This window comes from Theropithecus gelada, chromosome 16 (assembly GCF_003255815.1).
Source record: "Theropithecus gelada isolate Dixy chromosome 16, Tgel_1.0, whole genome shotgun sequence".
NCBI classification, from domain to species: Eukaryota; Metazoa; Chordata; class Mammalia; order Primates; family Cercopithecidae; genus Theropithecus; species Theropithecus gelada.
Window position 1 is genome coordinate 38,584,732 of NC_037684.1, and position 17,957 is coordinate 38,602,688.

The following is a 17,957-nucleotide window of genomic DNA, read 5'->3' on the forward strand; positions in this document are numbered from 1 at the left end:
AATATCCACCTAGTTGATAAAGCCAGAAACTTGAGTCACTCTTAATATATGCCTTTCTCCCCTACCCCACATTCAATCTATCAGATTCCAATGATTTTCCCTACAAAGTATATCCTGAATCCATTTTCTTCTCTTATCTCTATGGCCACCACCTGACAACAAGCTGCTTGCTCTGCAATAGTCTCCTAACTCTGGAACTGGTTAGGACCAAAAACAGTACCTGGTGCAAAGGCTCTCCCTCACTCCCCTCTAATTTCCACACAGCAGCCTGAGTGATCCTGCTTAAAATCCTTTGGTGGCTTCCTAAGGCAGAGAAACCTCAAACTCCTCAACATGGGCTACAAGGCCTGGCAGTCACAGGCTGCTGCCTGCCTCCTCCACCTCAGTTCTCCCTCACTTGCTCCTCCCTCCTGGCCTGGATCACGTTTTCTGACCGGCAGTAAGTTTTTTTCCAACTGTGCAGATGGTGCTCATTCTGCCTGGAGCATTCTTCCCCCTCCTTTCCTGGAGGACTTTCTCATCCATGGGATCTTAACCTAAATGTTGCCTCCTCAGACCATCCTCCTGGTCTCTCATTGTTTCTTTTCCTTCAGAGCATTTACCACGTGTGTCAGTCATTACATATTTGTGTGCATATTTCATTACTCTGACTAGCATCTAAGATCAACGCAGAGATTACTTTCATTTGGTTCATTACCAAACACCTAGCCCACAAAAAGGTAACTGACTCATTTATAGGTGTTCAGTAACATGTGACTGCATGGCTGCTGAAAGCTACCAGTGAACTGTTACCAGACCTGTTTCAGAATAACACATTTCCTGTAATTCACTACCTAGGGCTTTCTTGTCCTCATCACTTTTTACATTCGCTATTTACTTTCCATATAGAATAAAATATAATTACATACAAAAATATCACATGAATGTATTCTTATCAGAAAAAGTATTTTTACAAAATGAAGCTTTTTAATAAAATACTCTTTTTCAAAAAAAAAAAAAAGATACAGTTAAGGCCAACTGTGCAAAATACTATACAACAAGGGGAACCTTGGTTCTCTTACTAAACGATTAAACTATAGCACCAACTTTAAAATCGGTTGCAACATTTAATCATAACATACCATAATTGGAGTCAAGACAAAATGGAAGCAAGTATAATTCTCCTTGTTCTAGTCTAGAGTTGAAATGTATATTATCTTTATGGCAACAGTTTAAAGTCCCTACCATGTTTGAAACTGTGGCAAATAGTTTAACAGTAAATGTGGCAAGCTGGAAACAGTTAAAAATAGCAAATTATTTGTATTACAATATTTTTAACTGAATTGGAGAAATCATATTTTCTTTTTAAAATCTGCAATTAGGATAAACAGTATTTGCAACTTTGTGAACATACAGTATCATTCAGGGTTTGTTTGTTTTTTTTGAGAAGGAGTCTCGCTCTGTCACCAGGCTAGAGTGCCGTGGCGCGACCTCCGCTCACTGCAACCTCCGACTCCCTGGTTCAAGCCTCAGCCTCCCTGAGCTGGGATTACAAGGCACACGCCACCATGCCCAGCTAATTTTTGTATTTTTAGTACAGACAGGTTTCACCCTGTTGGCCAGGATGGTCTCGCTCTCCTGACATTGTGATCTGCCTGCCTTGGCCTCCCAAAGTGCTGGGATTACAGGCATGAGCCACCCCACCCAGCCAATAATTTAGGTTTTTTAAAACCCATTAAAAATTTAGAGACCATCTTATAGTTGAATAGCAACTTTATCTTTCTAAAGTATACTCCTGTACATTCTCTCATGTGTTAGGCTTACTGTAGCAGAGCTGGCCAAGCAATAACTTGTGAGCAACTCTCTGGCAACATGGAAATTCTGTGGCAGCTGCTCATTGCTAGTAGCTTCCATATATGTTTATTTAATATCAATGAAAAGACACAACAACATTTCACATCATGATGCTTAAATAAAAATCACAAGATGATATATCTGATTTTCTATATAATTTCTGAGCCAATTCATCCTATTTAGCAGAAAAAATTTTTTAAAGTTACCCAGAGACTAAGAAAACAGTAACCAAGATGTTGAAAAGGAAAGTGAAAGTCTCTCACCCCAATTATTCATTATTCCAGCTCTTTTTCTTTAACCTTTCCAGAAGGGTTTAAAGGGAAAAGAAATGGCCTATTTACAAGCTAAATATAGCTGCCTTGGCTCAAATAACTCAATGGCATTGTTTTATGATTTTTGGGGAGAGGGAGGTAGTATAGAAGAGTTTTGTTTTTACATTTTTTTCTTTGAGGAGCAAATTTGAAATTTGCTAATTTTGTTCTCTGAGAAAAAGTAGATATCCTCCGGATTAACTTTTTAGTTGGTTTTTACACAAAACAGAAGTCCTGAGATCTCACAAAAAACATGGAATCTAAAAAAAAAAAAAAAAAAAATTCTGTATTTTGTGAACATATGAATTTTTTTACCTTGGAAATGAAGCTCTAACACCCTCTTTAACTAGTACTCTCAACGCCTCTGCCAAGTCACAGGGCAGAGAAATGACAGAAAGGGAAAGAGTATGTCCGTGTGTGCATGTGGAAGGGGTGTGGGGAGCACCTCAGAGACAACGGTGAAGGAAGAGGGGACGAAAGCAGCACATTCAGTGGGAGTGGTGAACACTCTGCACCTGAGCCACTGCTTATCTCCCCATGCCTCCAGCAGGAAGATAAATGACTTGTCTCACTCTGGTACGTCTGAGGCATTTCAGGAGCACATTCTCCAAACAATCAAATAATTCTGGCTACAAATCTCATCGTGATAATGAGAAGGACCAATACTGGTTAGTTTCACCAACCATCTATACAACAGTCTATTATTTTCAAATGACATTTGATTCTTTAGAGTTTTATGTTTTTACATTTACAAAGACACACTAGGACTAGCCATAAAAATATAGACCTATTGTTTGTAAAACGTTTTCACTTGTTTAAAAAGGCACTGTGAAAAAATGAAGAACCAGCCAGCCGTGGTGGCTCACGCCTGTAATCCCCTCACTTAGGGAGGCCAAAGCGGGTAGGTAACCTGAGGTCAGGAATTCAAGACCAGCATGACCAAAATGGAGAAACCCTGTCTCTACTAAAAATACAAAATTAGCCAGGCATGGTGGCACATGCCGTAATCCCAGCTACTCGGAAGCCTGAGGCAGGAGAATTGCTTGAACCCGGGAGGCAGAGGTTGCTGTGAGCCAAGATCGCGCCACTACACTCCAGCCTGGGTAACAAGAGTGAAACTCCACCTCAAAAAAAAAAAAAAAATGAAGAACCACATCATAAGTTTTTGATCTAAAAATCAAGCACAGCGGTATCACTAGGCAACAAGAACTAACATAACAAGGTGGCCGGGCGCAGTAAAGCCTATAATCCCAACACTTTGGGAGGCCGAGGTGGGCAGATCAATTGAGGTCAGGAGTTCCAGACCAGCATGGCCAACACAGTGAAACCCCATCTCTACTAAAAATACAAAAATTAGCCAGGCATGGTGGCGCGGGCCTGTAGTCCTAGCTACTTGGGAGGCCAAGGCAGGAGAATCAGTTGAACCTGGGAGAGGGAGGTTGCAGTGAGCCAAGACTGCACCACTCCAGCCTGGGCAACAGAGCGAGACTCCATCTCAAAAAAAAGAACAAATATAACAAGGAAAACCTCAAATCTCTCTTCAACTTGTGGTCCTACAGACAACATACAATTTAATAAGAAAACACAAGTAATATATTCTACATTATTCAGAATTTTTTATATTGGTAATCAGGTTTAGAGAGTAAATCAAATCAAAGTTTACAGTGCTTTATTTTTCTATGACGCTATTTAGGTGCATAAAGACCATTAGGAATATTAATAATGTTAATAATATGGTTAATACAAGTCAGGTCTGGGGCTTTACATGGGTGATCTCATGTCCTCGTCACAACAATAATAGTAGGCCCCTAATAATAGATCATCCTCATTTTACAGTTGCAGAATTAGAAATTCAGAGAGGCCAAGGGACTTGCCTGAGCTCACACAGTGAGTGGCAGGCAGAGCAGGAACTCTGGCCGCTGCCTTACTCCACGTTATCCCACAGCACGGCACAAAGCCAAATCCAATCTTAAGGCCATCACATGAAACCAAATGTAAAAATGTTTTGCAATATACAAAATCATTAAGTTTGAACATGTTTATTAATTTTTTTTTTTTTTTTTTTTTGAGACAAGGTCTTGCTGTGTCTCCCAGGCTGGAGTGCAGCGGTGCAAATCTTAGGCCACTGCAACTCTGCCTCCCAGGCTCAAGCGGTCCTCTTGTTTCAGACCCCCGGGTAGCTGGGACCACAGGTGTGCGCCACTATGCTGGATTAATTTTTGCGTATTTTGTAGAGACAGGGTTTTGGCATGTTGCCCAGGCTGGTCTCAAACTTCTGGACTCAAGCAATCTGCTACCTCAGCCTCCCAAAGTGCTGAGATTACAGATGTGAGTCACTACACTTCGACAAAATATGGTTATTTTTTAATTTGTATGGAAGATAAAAGCTTTTAAAAAGTCACAGCACAACCAAGCACACAGATTTTACTACTTAGATTAAAAAACAAAAATATCTGTAGGCCAGGATTGATAAAAAATGAAAACAAGAACAAAAAACAAACAAACAAAAATCAACAAAGACTTCCACTGAAGTATTTTGGATCTACTGCAGAGTAGATGGGGATGAAAAAGTTTACCCACTGAATGGATTTAAAAATCCTTCTGAGGCTGGGCACAGTGGCTCACGCCTGAAATCCCCCCACTTCAGGAGGCCAAGACGGGAGGATCATTTGAGGCCAGGGGAAAGGCCACCCTGGTCAACATAGTGACCTTGTTTCTGAAAATAACAAAAAAACTAGCCGGGTGTGGTAGTATGTGCTGGTAATCTCAACTACTCAGGAGACTGAGGTGGGAAGATTGCTTGAGCTGGGGAGGTCAAGGCTACATACAGTAAGCCATGGCTGTGCCACTGCACACAGCCCTGGGGAACACAGCAAGACCCTGTGTCAAAAAGTAGAAAAAGAAAAACTACTTTCAACTCATTTTGCCAAAAGAAGAGTGATTACATTTGGAAGATTAAGATAAACAGCTACCACCAACGCAACAGATCAGTACTTTGGCCAAGTGCACTAAAGTTCAGTTTTCAAAACAAAACTATTTTCTTGATCCATATCAGCTCATTCTATGCTCTGCTAATGTGGCTATAACAAGTTCTTTTGAATAAAAGGCATCTTGCAAACAAGATAGGTTCACAATATAGACAAAGGTGAATAGTATATAGCTAGGGAAAAACGAAACACTTTCAAGCAGGGAAATAAAAATCACTTCTAATTTCCAGAAATACACACTTAAAAAAAAATTAGGTCACTTTTAACTGGAACAAAAATTTGTGACAAGCCAGGCATGGTGGTGACTCACGCCTGTAGTCCCAGCACTTTGGGAGGCCGAGGTGGGAGAATTAATTGAACCCAGGAATTCAAGACCAGCCTGGGCAACCTGGCAAAACCCCATCTCTTAAAAAAACGAAAAAGAAGAAAAAACTGTGACAAACTGCAGTCTCAAGTGCTCATAGGCAGTATGAAAACTGTGACATGATTACACGGGAAGCATTTCAAAGGAGTTCACAAAAAGTTAACAATAGGCTGGGCGTAGTGGCTCACGCCTGTAATCCCAACACTTTGGGAGGCTAAGGCGGGCAGATCACTTGAGGTCAGGAGTTCGAGACCAGCCTGGCCAACATGGTGAAACCCTATCTCTACTAAAAATACAAAAAATAGCCAGGTATGGTGGCCCACACCTGTAATCCCAGCTACTCGGGAGGCTGAGGCAGGAGAATTGCTTGAGCCTGGTAGGTGGAGGTTTCAGTGAGTCAAGTTCACGCCACTGCACTCCAATGCGGGCAACAAAGTGAGACTCCATCTCAAAAAAAAAAAAAAAAAAAAAAAAAAGTTCTGGTGTCCTCTTTTCTAAAACAAACTCAAATCTGACCAACTACATATAAGACAGGCACTAATTTCCAAATGGCACTATCCTAGAAAAATGCTGGCAATCTCTTTCAGCTAACTGGTTGCCACTAAACTTCTATTTTTCAGAATACATTAAAAACTGTGTTCAGACAGGCACGGTGGCTCACGCCTGTAATCTCAGCACTTTGGGAGGCTGAGACATGCAGATCACCTGAGGTCAGGAATTCGAGACCAACCTGGCCAACATGGTGAAACCCCATCTCTACTAAAAATACAAAAATTAGCTGGGTGTGGTGGTACACACCTGTAGTCCCAATTAATCGAAGCTGGGTCAGGGCTTAAACCTGGGAATTGGAAGATGCAATGAGCTGGGATCATGCCACTGCACTCTAGCCTGGGCAACACAGCAAGGCTCTGTCTGAAAAAAAAACAAAAACAAAAACAAAAACAAAAAAACCTGGGTCCACTGATGAAATATCAGTTGAGAATCACTATTACAGTTAGTTTTCAAGGAGGTAAAGATTCAAACTGAACCTTTACCAAGCTGAATAGTGATTAGGATAAAATGTACCATTCAGAGTTAGTAAATTTACTATTAAACATTGCTTAAGATTACTTATATCATTACTATAATAAAGAAGAAATGATACAAAGATATTAGGAAAGTTCAGGATATAAAAATAACTATGTGACTATGAGCGTAACACAAAACACTCTTAAATAAAACCTTACATGCACTTAAAATAATGTGCTAGAACTTAATAGGGAAGTGTTAATTATTTGTATGTATGGGTGGTGGTCAGAAGTTGGGAATGAAAGACAAGAAGAATGCTCCACAGACGCCATGTCTGAGTGCCAGTAAAATGGTTTGGTGGCCAGAGCTGTGGACTAGGAGTCAGCAGATTGGGACTACATTGTCTAATCTATTATTATTTACTAGGTCTGTGAATTGAAGCATCTCAAGGAATCTTTCTGAGTCTCCTTTTTTTAATCTGTGAAATGGGCATAACAGTATATCTTGTTTTGCTCTTTTTTTGGGGGACCTGACACTTCAGGATTCTGTCTCCTTTTTAAATATAGGACTATATGATCATGAATGTGATAGGGCTTTGAAAAGTACGAAGCAAATGTTATAAAACATAAAGCATTAAACAGTTATTATATTAAACAATTATTATAATTATCAGTACTATGAATTTTATTTTTATTTATTTTTGAGACAGGATCTCACTGTCGGCCAGGCTGGAGTGCAGTGGTGCAATCATAGCTCACTGCAACCTCAAATTCCTGGGCTCAAGCGATCTCCTTCTCTCAACCTCCTAAGTAGGTGGGACTACAGGCACGTGCCACTGCGCCTGCCTAATTTTTAAAATTATTTGTAGAGACAGGATCTTGCTATGTTGGCCAGGCCGTTCTGGCATTCTTGGCCTCAAGCAATTCTCAGCCTGAATTAATTTTCTGAAGAAAGAAACTGGCACCTGTTTTGGGCTAACAGGACTGGATACCCCAACTTGGTTGGCTGCTGCATATCTGTGAAAGATGATAGGGAACATTCAATCCAAGGAGTCCTTTGGCCATTATGCTTTTCTTTAAAGTAAGCTCACAAACCTTTTTCCTGGGTTAGGTTCATACTCTAGGCAGAGAGTTCTGAAACTAAAGTCTACTTTTCATAACAAAACTATTTACTTGTTCTACCTCTTAGTTGTTTAATAACCATTTTCAGAGAATCATAAATTATTGTGCCACTAGCTTTGTTTAGCAATAAAAGGTAATATAGAGAGCAGCAAGTATTTTCCAATTCCCCTTTACAAGAACCCAGACATCCTACAGCCTGACAAGTTTTCACCCAAAAAAATGCAAACATGAAAATTTCAACATAATAGAATATATCAAATGATATCACCTATGTATGCATGCACACACACCTCACAAAGTTGTATTAAAACTATAAGTGTAAACTTAAAGGAACTGACGGAAATTTAAAAAAAGAAATTAAAAAGAAAAAAAAACCTTTGTGTTTAATGTAAATAAACATAAAGCTCTGGGTTTACAAGATTTGGATAAAATGTAACCACTCTGACATCTGATCAATTTCATCACAAGGAAATTAAACTCAATTTTAAAATCTCTACTATCTCTGGCTGGGTGAGGTGGCTCACTACTGTAATCCCAGCACTTTAGGAGGCTGAGACAGGAGGAACACCTGAGTTCCAAGGTTACAGGGAACTATGATCACACCACTTGCACTTCAGCCTGTTTAACAGAGTGAGACTCTGTCTCTAAAAACTATTAATAAAGTAAGATAAAAACCTCTACTACCTCTAATGTTATATATAATCTTTATTTTATATGGGATGAAGTATTTAACACTAACCCTAGAACCAAAAGATACCCAATAGGTTTTTAGCAACTCAAAGTCCTTGCTTGACTATACTTATAGAGAAAATGGACCAGTCATCCAAAAGAAACATAGTATTTTACAACTGAAAGTAGCAATTCTTTACTATTTAAAGCAAATCCAAATTTGCGTTAATTTATAAATAAATGACTCTGATTCTTTTTTTTTTAAGCGGGGGCTGTCCTCACTATGTTGCCCACATTGGACTTGAATTCTTGAGCTCAAGCAATCCTCCTGCCTCCCCAGTAGCTGGGACTACAGGAGCTTCAAATGACTCTTGATTGTATTTTATTTCAAATACGTGCTGCAGTGCAAATAAATTTTTTAAAAAATTAGCTGAAACTGAAGTTTCTAGAATACTTAGTTGGACCTCAGCTTTTTACACGCCAGTCATGGAGCTAAATGGTTACCTTGTTACACAGATTGAGGGAGTAAATCTCTGTGTTAATGAATACACTACCTTATGGGCTTCAAGAAGAATAACATCAGGCACAAAAAGAAGAGAATTAAGTCTAACTGAAGGTACCATGATTAGCAAAAAACAGTTTGGTTTCAGGAATTGCAAAGACAGACTGGCCATTACAGGAAGCTGTATTAATGCTGACAATGTTAAACTGTTTACAGAAAGTAGGAAGCTGTGGGATGTTCCTCCCACTGTCACACACGCTGTCCTGTCCTACGTAACCAGTGTTGCTTATACTTCTCAATAAGCGAATACAAATTAAACAAAAAAATTAGTTGGAAATGACTCCTAGCCATTTTGTTAGCTTTCATCCATATCTCCAATTGTATCATCCAGCCAACCCCTGACTCCCATCTCTTTATTCATCTGAGTTACCAAATTATCTAGTTATTGTCACATGAGAAGGTTTTCTAAAACAGGGTAACTCAGAAGTGCAGTGGCAGGCATACTGAACGTACAGCCAAAGTAGAGTATTTTAAATATTTAATTCAGTACTAAAAGAGGCCACTTCTTATAATATATTATCCTCAATGTGCTGATTTATAATAACTAGAAAGGTACCTTAAGTTATAACAAGAATGTGAATCTTGTATTTTTCTTTTCCACAGTAAGCTATTTAGCTGACCCATAATGGAACTAACCAAAAAAGGAAATGTTTGCCTTTGGGAACTTAGAAAGAAAAACATTCATGTTTACACCCGAAGTTATTACTAACAAATGAGTAGCCTGCTAAAAACCTAAGCTGTGTTATCAATACCCTATCCCTTGTCCCGAAAATTGATTAAAGAGCAGTTGTTCATCTTAAGCAAAATGTTAAGTCATGTAGAGCCTTAAAACCTGTCAGTTTTTAATTTTCATTAATAAGTTTAATAATCAAATCATTAGTTGAAATGAAAAGGTTAATTTTAATTTTAGTTACTTTATCTGCTAACCTCTCCTATTTCTTCTGATGTTTACTTTTCCTAACCAAAATTCAAAAATATGTTGCTAAACATAACAAAAACACATTCCAAACCCCCCCAAATAAAAATTATAATTATACAAGAACCTTCCACTTCCTAGAAAATTAGGAAATGGTTACAGAAATAATCTATATTTCTCAGAAGGGCAGAATTAAATTATATTATCTTTACATTTTTATTTTTTTGAGACAGGGTCTCACTCTGACGCTCAAGTTGGAGTGCTTAACATGATCCCCAACACTGCAACCTCCACCTCCTGAGTTCAAGCAATTCTTGCGCCTCAGCCTCCTGAGTAGCTAGGACTACAGGTACATGCCACCATGCCTGGCTAATTTTTGTTTTTGTTTTTGTTTTTTTTTTGGTAGAAATGGAGTTTTAACATGTCAGTCAGGCTGGTTTCCAACTCCTGACCTCAAGTGATCTGCCTGCCTCAGCCTCCCAAAGAGCTGGGATTACAGATATTTTACTTTTTTAGAAGACCTCTGTAATTAAGAATGTCTGAAAAATGAGGAAACAAAAGTGTCAGGCACTATGCTAGTGGGAGAGAAAAAGACAAACAAGGCATACCAAAGGACGTCTACATGACTGACAGCTACACATGAAAGTTGTAACTCTAACACACATAATGGGTACCGTGAGGAGTGACAGAAGTAAGCATGCTAGGGAAAGCAAAGGACACAGAGATCTCCATTCTAGCCAGGAAGACTGGAGATGTTTCAAAGAAGGAGACATAGCCCCTAATACACTGGTCCTGGGGAAAGGGAGGCATGGGGCAAATTCATCCAAATCACCTATGGCTATTTGCTAAAAATACACATCACTGGGTCCCATCCCAGAATCCAGAATCAGATCCTCAGGTATGAAGTCTGAGCATCTACTTGTTTGTTTTAACAAGCATTCCAGTCCATGGGGTCCGTGGGCCACAATGAGTGTGATTATCACTGCATTAAGTGAAGGGCAAGACCTAATAACAGACAGGGTAAAGAATAATTCTGGCAGAGGGACTACGCATGACGACAGCTATAGAAGCAAAAAATTAGGGTATGTGGGAATCAAGAGATTACAGAGTATGTCCAGTGGCCTAATGAAATATATTGGAATCACAGGTAAGCTAGCTAGAGTCTTGACTCACACAAAGAAGCTGAACTCCGTTCTGGAGGCAACGGCAAGCCACCAAAGCTTTCTGAGCAAAGCAATGCTGTGTTTGAACAAGACTGCCTTGGAGTCCAAGCAAGAGGAAGCAGGACAATAACATGAAGGGAATGAATACAAGACATGTTACAGAGGTAGAAAAATCAGAACGTGGGGAGCTGCTGCATGTAGATGAGTAGATGGAACTGATGACTTTGAGGAAAATTTTAAGTAAGCCAGTGCCTTCTCAGTGCCTGACACTATGCCAAGCACCACAGCACATCCAAGAGTTTAAGAGCCATTAAGTCAACATAATAATGGAGCATCTATATGTGTCAGGTACTATTAACAATGCTGAAGCCATGCATAGTGGCTCACGCCTGTAATCGCAACATTTTGGGAAGCCAAGGCAGGAGGACTGCTTGAGGTCAGGAGTTCAAGACCAGCACAGGTAACATAGCAAGACCCCACCTCTACAAAAAGTTTTTAAAAAATTAGCTGGGTGTGGTGGCACACACCTGTAGTCCGAGCTACTTGGGAGACTGAAGCTGGAGAACCACTTGAGCCCAGGAGTTGAGTCTACAGCGAGCTATGATCACAACGGGGCATTCCAGCCTAGGCAACAGTGAGACCTTGTCTCTTAAAACACAAAAGCAAAGAAACAAAAAACAATGCTGAGCATAGACTCAGGAAAAAAGAATCTCTGTCCTCCAGAAGTTTAAAATTAGATCTTGCTCTGTTCCTCTTTTCTTGTCTCTACTTTTCATCATGGAAAAAAGTATTTCTGGAACTTATCTCTCCTCATCTTTGAGGACTTCTTTACTCCTTAAGCATCAAGTGGCTCAAGTCAACAACAAGCAGGTCCTCATCCTGAGTGGTTTTACCTATTCGTTCTTAATCACAAAGATATACTTAGGGATGCTTTCTCAACGATGATGACATGACAGTCCTGATGTGAGACAGTTAGACCTAAGCTTCCAAATTAAAAAACTGTCCATGAAAACCAATTTTAATTAAACGGACTTAGGGCAAATATGGAACTTGCCCACAGAGAACTTTCAGGTATGCAGTTCTTCATTTATTCATTTAACCCATATGCACTGTACGCTTATTACAGATGAATGTTTCTTCTCTGACCTGGAAGGATGAATAGAGCCTGAGAAAATTGAGTTGAAAGCGTGTGGTTTGTTGAGAAAATGAACTAAGAAGAAAGGAGAATAAGCAGCACTTAAAAACAGGAGGTAGATGGCCAGGCGCAGTGGCTCACACCTGTAATCTCAACACTTTGGGAGGGCGAGGCAGGCGGATCACCTAAGGTCAGGAGATTGAGACCAGCTTGACCAACATGGAGAAACACTATCTCTACCAAAAATATAAAATTAGCGAGGTGTGGTGGCGCATGCTTGTAATCTCAGCTACTCAGGAGGCTGAAGCAGGAGAATCGCTTGAACCTGGGAGGCGGAGATGAGCCAAGATTGCGCCACTGCACTCCAGCCTGGGCAACAAAAGCAAAACTCTGTCTCAAAAAAACACAAAAGAACAAAAAAACGAAAACCAGGAGGTAGGGTGATGGGCGATGGAAAGGGGTATATGGAAGAACTCATGCAAGCAAGTCTACCAAAAATAAAGTAAGAAACATTCATCAAAGGACAAAACTAACCAGAAATCTGGGAATTGGATGGAGGTCATTTGTCAAGTTAAATTCATCATTTTCAACATGCAATACTGGCAGCTATTCATTTTAACAACAACGTGAGACAGAAATAAACGCATTACTTGAAAAGACAAGATACAAACATGATAGAAGAGAACTATACAAGACGGTAAATAATCCAATGCTAGTTGAATGACAGATATAAAAGCTATAATTCAGATATAGTCAAAATTGAGGTGTCAGTTTTATAAAAAGCTATCAGGAACACTTTCCTAGAACTTTTAAAAGGCAAGACTGCTTCTAAGTACAAATAATAACAGCAAGGATGGCTGGTTGTACATCACCTTGTAGCCACACCCATTAATGTGGATTAATGTTGGTGACATCATCAAACAACTTCCTAAGCAGTTTATTTATTTACTTTTTTGGAGACGGAGTTTTGCTCTTGTTGCCCAGGCTGGAGTGCAGTGGAGCAAACTCGGCTTACCGCAACCTCCGCTTCCTGGGTTCAAGCGAGTCTCCTGCCTCAGCCTCCTGAGTAGCTGGGATTACAGGTGCCTGCCACCACGCCTGGCTAATTTTTGTATTTTTTAGTAGAGATGATGTTTCCCCATGTTGGCCAGGCTGGTCTCCAACTTCTGACATCAGGCAGGTGATCCACCCGCCTCAGACTCCCAAAGTGCTGGGATTACAGGCATGAGCCACCGCACCCACCCAGCAGTTTTACTTTTAACTGTGACTCCATTTTAATCATATTAGAGTAAAACACTTCAGATCTGAATTACTTCCAAATGGCATACAGTCTAGATTTCTATCACTGCTGGAATCTTTCTGGCCTTTGGCAAATAAAACCCAATCACAGCATTCACAGTTAAAGTACCAAACACTTGATTAAAAATCTGTTTCAACTGTATTCTGTATTTTTAACCTGGACTGGATACTTTTTTTCCAAACCTGTCTTCAATGTTGTGTAACAGCTACAAAGTATTTTACGGGTAGTCTCCTTTAAGGAAAAAGGGGAAAAATGCCTGGCGCAATGCCAGCAATTTAGGAGGTCAAAGTGGGTGGATCACTTGAGGTCAGGAGTTCCAGATCAGCCTAGCTAACATGGTGAAACTGCCTCTACTAAAAAGACAAAAATTAGCCAGGTGTGGTGGCACGTGCCTGTAGACCCAGCTACACAGGAGGCTGAGGCACGAGAGTTGCTTGAACCCTGGAGGCAGAGGTTGCAGTGGGCCAAGATTACGCCACTGCACTGTAGCCTGGGCAACACAGTGAGACTCCATGTCAAAACAAACCCCAAAAAAACAAATTTCTGAGGCTACAATTTTGGATAGATACATTATATTATGGAAGTCAGTGAAAAAGGTGTGCTAAAATCAGATACCGGTTGAGCATCCCTTATCTGAATGCCTGGGACCAGAAGTGTCTTGGATTTGTAATTTTTTCAGATTTTTGAAATATCTGCATACACATGAGATATGTTGGGAGTGGGACTCAAGTCTAAACTAGAAATTCATTTATGTTTCATCTATACCTTAAGACATGTAGCCTAAAGGTAATTTTATGCACTATTTTTACAAGTAGTCATTACAGACTAGGACACATTAGGTCTACCCCTTAGCCTCTCAGTCTGTTCCTCCAACTCAAATACTTTGAGATTTGAGAGCATTTCGAATTTTTGCATTAGGGATGTGCAACCTGTATTACTAAACGTCGTTAAAATAAAACCACACGTTTTAAAAGAGCAAATCTCTTACCAGCTGAAATTCTCGACGCCGGTCATAGGCATTCTGTATGCCGCTGTCTGCCCATAATGCTCTTATAGCAGGAAGATATTGTAAGAAAACCCTTGTTTCCACCATTCCTTGGGCTGCCATGGGGGCCCGGGTATCAAACGACATCATCTTATCTCCATGTTGTTGGTTTGAATTATCTCCCCAGGGAATATGAAGCTTCTCTCGAGCATCAACCAGCACCCTCATACCTTTGTTCAAAAAGAAAAAAAAATGTATGGAGAGGAGTCATTACATATTATCATAAGCTTTTATTTCAGTATTATTTCCTTACATTTCTGAATTATCCCAGACAAATCTTCAAAAATGAAGACCAACATTAAAAACAAATATAACTTCTCAGAGGTTAAAAAAAAATAACAGTTGCTCACTGTCTTAAAATTAGAGCCTTGAAAAGCAAATACTATTAGCACAATTCCTCTTTCTGAAGGATTTTTAACATGTTCCAATTTATAAAATAACTTCTGGGGTAGAAGGTAGTCAAAAAAGAACCCAACTCAAGAAGGAAAAAGAACTTATGTTGCACAGACCAATGTCCAAGCTCACAAGAAAACGGACACAACCAAGATTTTACGAGCCTAAAAGATGTTCATTTATGACACACTAAGAACCAACTATTACATTATAGCTCCATGTTCTGTTTGTTCCTTCGGCACCGTAACCCAACATTGAGTCTTCTAGGAACACATTCAAAATTTAAAAACTTCTTCCAGCCTAAGTTTCAATCCAGTTTAAGTCACAGGACGGCCTTCAATTTCCCTAAAAGGGAGGAAGAGCAACTGCAAAATAATACAAAATCGGACTCCAGCTCACAGAGGTTAGTTCAAACTCATTTTTCATATCACTGATTTACTACTTGCATTACCTTTGATCAATCTGAACAGTCACTTGGCTATTAGGAAGTCATCTGTTTGAATAACTGAAAAACTGGTGTTTTTTGGGTTTTTTGTTTTTTTTTTTTAATAGAGACGAGGTCTGGCTATGTTGCCCAGCTGGTCTGGAACTCCTGGGCTCAAGCCATCCTCCCACTGTGGCCTCCCAAAGTGCTGGGATTGCAGGAGTGAGCCACCACGCCCAGCCTGAAAAACTGTTCTACTGTCAAATTTCATGTCAACTCAGAAAAACTAGATTCCTGACGACTTACATCATCTCGCAATCAACGCTCAAGTAGATCACACTTACAACTCAGTGTACATTAAGAAGAGGTGTTTACCTGGCTCACAATCAGTTAACATACTGATGCTATTCATTAACATAATTCCTTAAGTTCAGCTGCATCAGGTTACAAAGGTTCCTTCAATTAAGGACTGTCAAGGCAGAGTCTGCAGCCTTGAAAGAGACCTTAATTAGTTTTGTGCTAAACATTACAGCAGGATAAATACAACTGTTCTTTATAGTTTAACTGCAGAGGCACTAGGGCTACAGCGGGCTGTGGTCTAGTGATTCTCTCTAGTTCATTACTCCACAATGCCTGGCTCTTCAGGCAGTTTTTCCTTTACCCAAACGCTGGAAGGTGGGGGAGCAGGGGTGACATTCAGAAGTCCCTTATGTACTTCCTGACCAAAAAATCCCACTTAAAAGGACCTGCAATCTGTAGCAAACTCCTAAACTGCTCCCCAGATAAAATAAAATCCAGATGCACCTGAGGTACCAGGCTCTGCACCTAAATTCTGCCAAAATGTCTTTTCTATAGAACACACCTGACACACAGAAACACGAGTGTTAATTATCTTTCAAATGACAAAAACCGTCTTTTTTATTTCTTTGAATGCCCAGAAATAAACAACTTGTTTTTAACTTAAGAACAAAGTTTAATTTTAAAACTACTGTCAATAAAGGGCAGAACCAATTATCTAACTCAACACTCATTCATTGTTTCCATCTGTACAGCATCCACATGACTTTTAGGCCCGTCTTCTTACCACTACATTTCATCTAAACAGAAGTAGTGGTACTCCCTTCCCGCCAGCTCCCAGTTACTTAGCGAAAAGGAGAGTGGAACGTGTTGCACAGAAATTACACGTAAACATCCTACCTGACCGTGACACTGGGGCGAAAAAGCACAGAGGCTACTTTTTCAGACTAACTGTACGGGTCCATTCTCTTCTGATTCCAGTACGGTCAACCTGACACTCTCTCAAGTTTCATATCCTTGCTTAAAAGGAGGCTGTCACCCTACGCCCTTGACAAGAAGTATCGGGGAAAAAGTTCCCTTATTGCGACGGTTCCAGAACTCGCTTGCTTAGGAGACTGCCAAGGAAACAGGGAGTTGGGAGCGCATGCGACCCCATGTGACTGGGGTCACCCAGCGGGGTAACGAGGTTCGGCCCACATCGCCCGAGCAGGGGATGGGGGTGAAGCGGCTGGGGCTGCTGTTGGGTCTTCCTGCCTCATCCGCAGCGGGGAGGACAGAAGAGGTCTCCCCACACCCCGAGGCAGCACCCAGCTCGCCCCACTTCCCTCTCGTAGGGGGCGAGACCAGGACGCGGTGGGGGGTGGGGGAATGGCCGTGACGCCCACCGGGGAGACAAGGGGGAGAGCAGGGCGACCGCGAGCATCCTCTTGCCTGGGGGGCGAGGGCACCCCGGGCGGGCAGGGTCGGTTCCCGGGGCGCGCCCCCTTCCCGCCAGCCCGCCCACCGGGCCCGGTCCTCCGCCAGCGACAGAGCGGACGAGGGCGGTGCCCGGCCCCGCGCCCGCCGCCGCCCCAGCCCCCTGGCCCCTAACCCCCGGACCCCGTTCCCGGCCCGGCACCTTTGATCACGTTGCTGTAGATGGTGGGGCGGAACTCCTCGCGCGCGCGCTGGTCGAAATCCTGCCCGTGGATGATCCGCATCTGCTTCAGGAAGGTGGACTTGCCGCTCTCGCCTGCGCCCAGCAGCAGGATCTTCACCAGCCGCTTCACGTAAGTCTTTTCCCGAGACAGGCATTTGTCGATCTCCTTGGACTTGCGTTGCTGCTCGGCCTCGCCGCTCGTCAGCAAGCAGCCGGGAAAGCACACGGACAGCACGGACCGCGACGGCAGGAAGTCCGCCATCTTGCCGCCGCCGCCGCCGCCTCGGCGGGCCCCTCCGGCTCCCTCCACCTCCTCCTCCGGCGGCGGGCGGCTCCGGCACCGCGGCTCGAGGGCGGGGTGCGCGGTGGCGGCCCGAGCGCGCCCAGGGAGGGAGGGAACCAGCGAACTGACTCGCAGGGCGGGCCGAGCAGGGCGGGCCAGGAGAGCGGGGGAGGGAGGGAAGGAGGGCGGGCCCGGCCCGGGAGGGGCGGTGGCCCCGGAGCGTGCGCGTTCCCGCTGCCTCCCGGGGGCGCGCGCGCACGCCGTGGCCGCTCCCCCGCCTCCCGCCTTGGGCGGCGAGTCACGCGCTCGATGTGTCGCTCGGGTGCCCACGGGGAGGGATGAGGAACCGCGGTCACGTGGGCCGGGCTAGGGAGCACAACTTTCTGTTTCCCTTTCATGGTCTGAACCTACTTGTGGGCAGAAGGGCTTGCCCGAGGCCTGGAGGCCGGAGACCAGGTCCCGGACGCGGCTCTTTGGGCTCCCACTTAGCCGCCCTTTCTCCCGCGT

The 17,957-nt window shown here is 42.3% G+C and overlaps 1 protein-coding gene across 3 annotated transcripts in view; it reads right to left on the reverse strand.

The window, feature by feature from the left end:
• Positions 1-17,714, reverse strand: part of GNA13 (G protein subunit alpha 13) — a 49,080-nt gene extending 31,366 nt beyond the window's left edge. The window contains exons 1-3 of one of the 3 annotated variants that reach the window (XM_025362392.1): positions 17,246-17,429; positions 17,147-17,170; positions 14,358-14,584 (exon numbers count right to left, since the gene is read on the reverse strand). In XM_025362392.1, coding sequence (XP_025218177.1) covers positions 14,358-14,584; positions 17,147-17,170; positions 17,246-17,429 — 435 coding nt within the window. Of the gene's footprint in view, positions 1-14,357; positions 14,585-16,428; positions 16,612-17,146 lie in introns of those variants that run through there. The other 2 variants (XM_025362391.1, XM_025362393.1) reach the window with 2 other exon arrangements.
• Between the last annotated feature and the right edge of the window lie 243 nt (positions 17,715-17,957).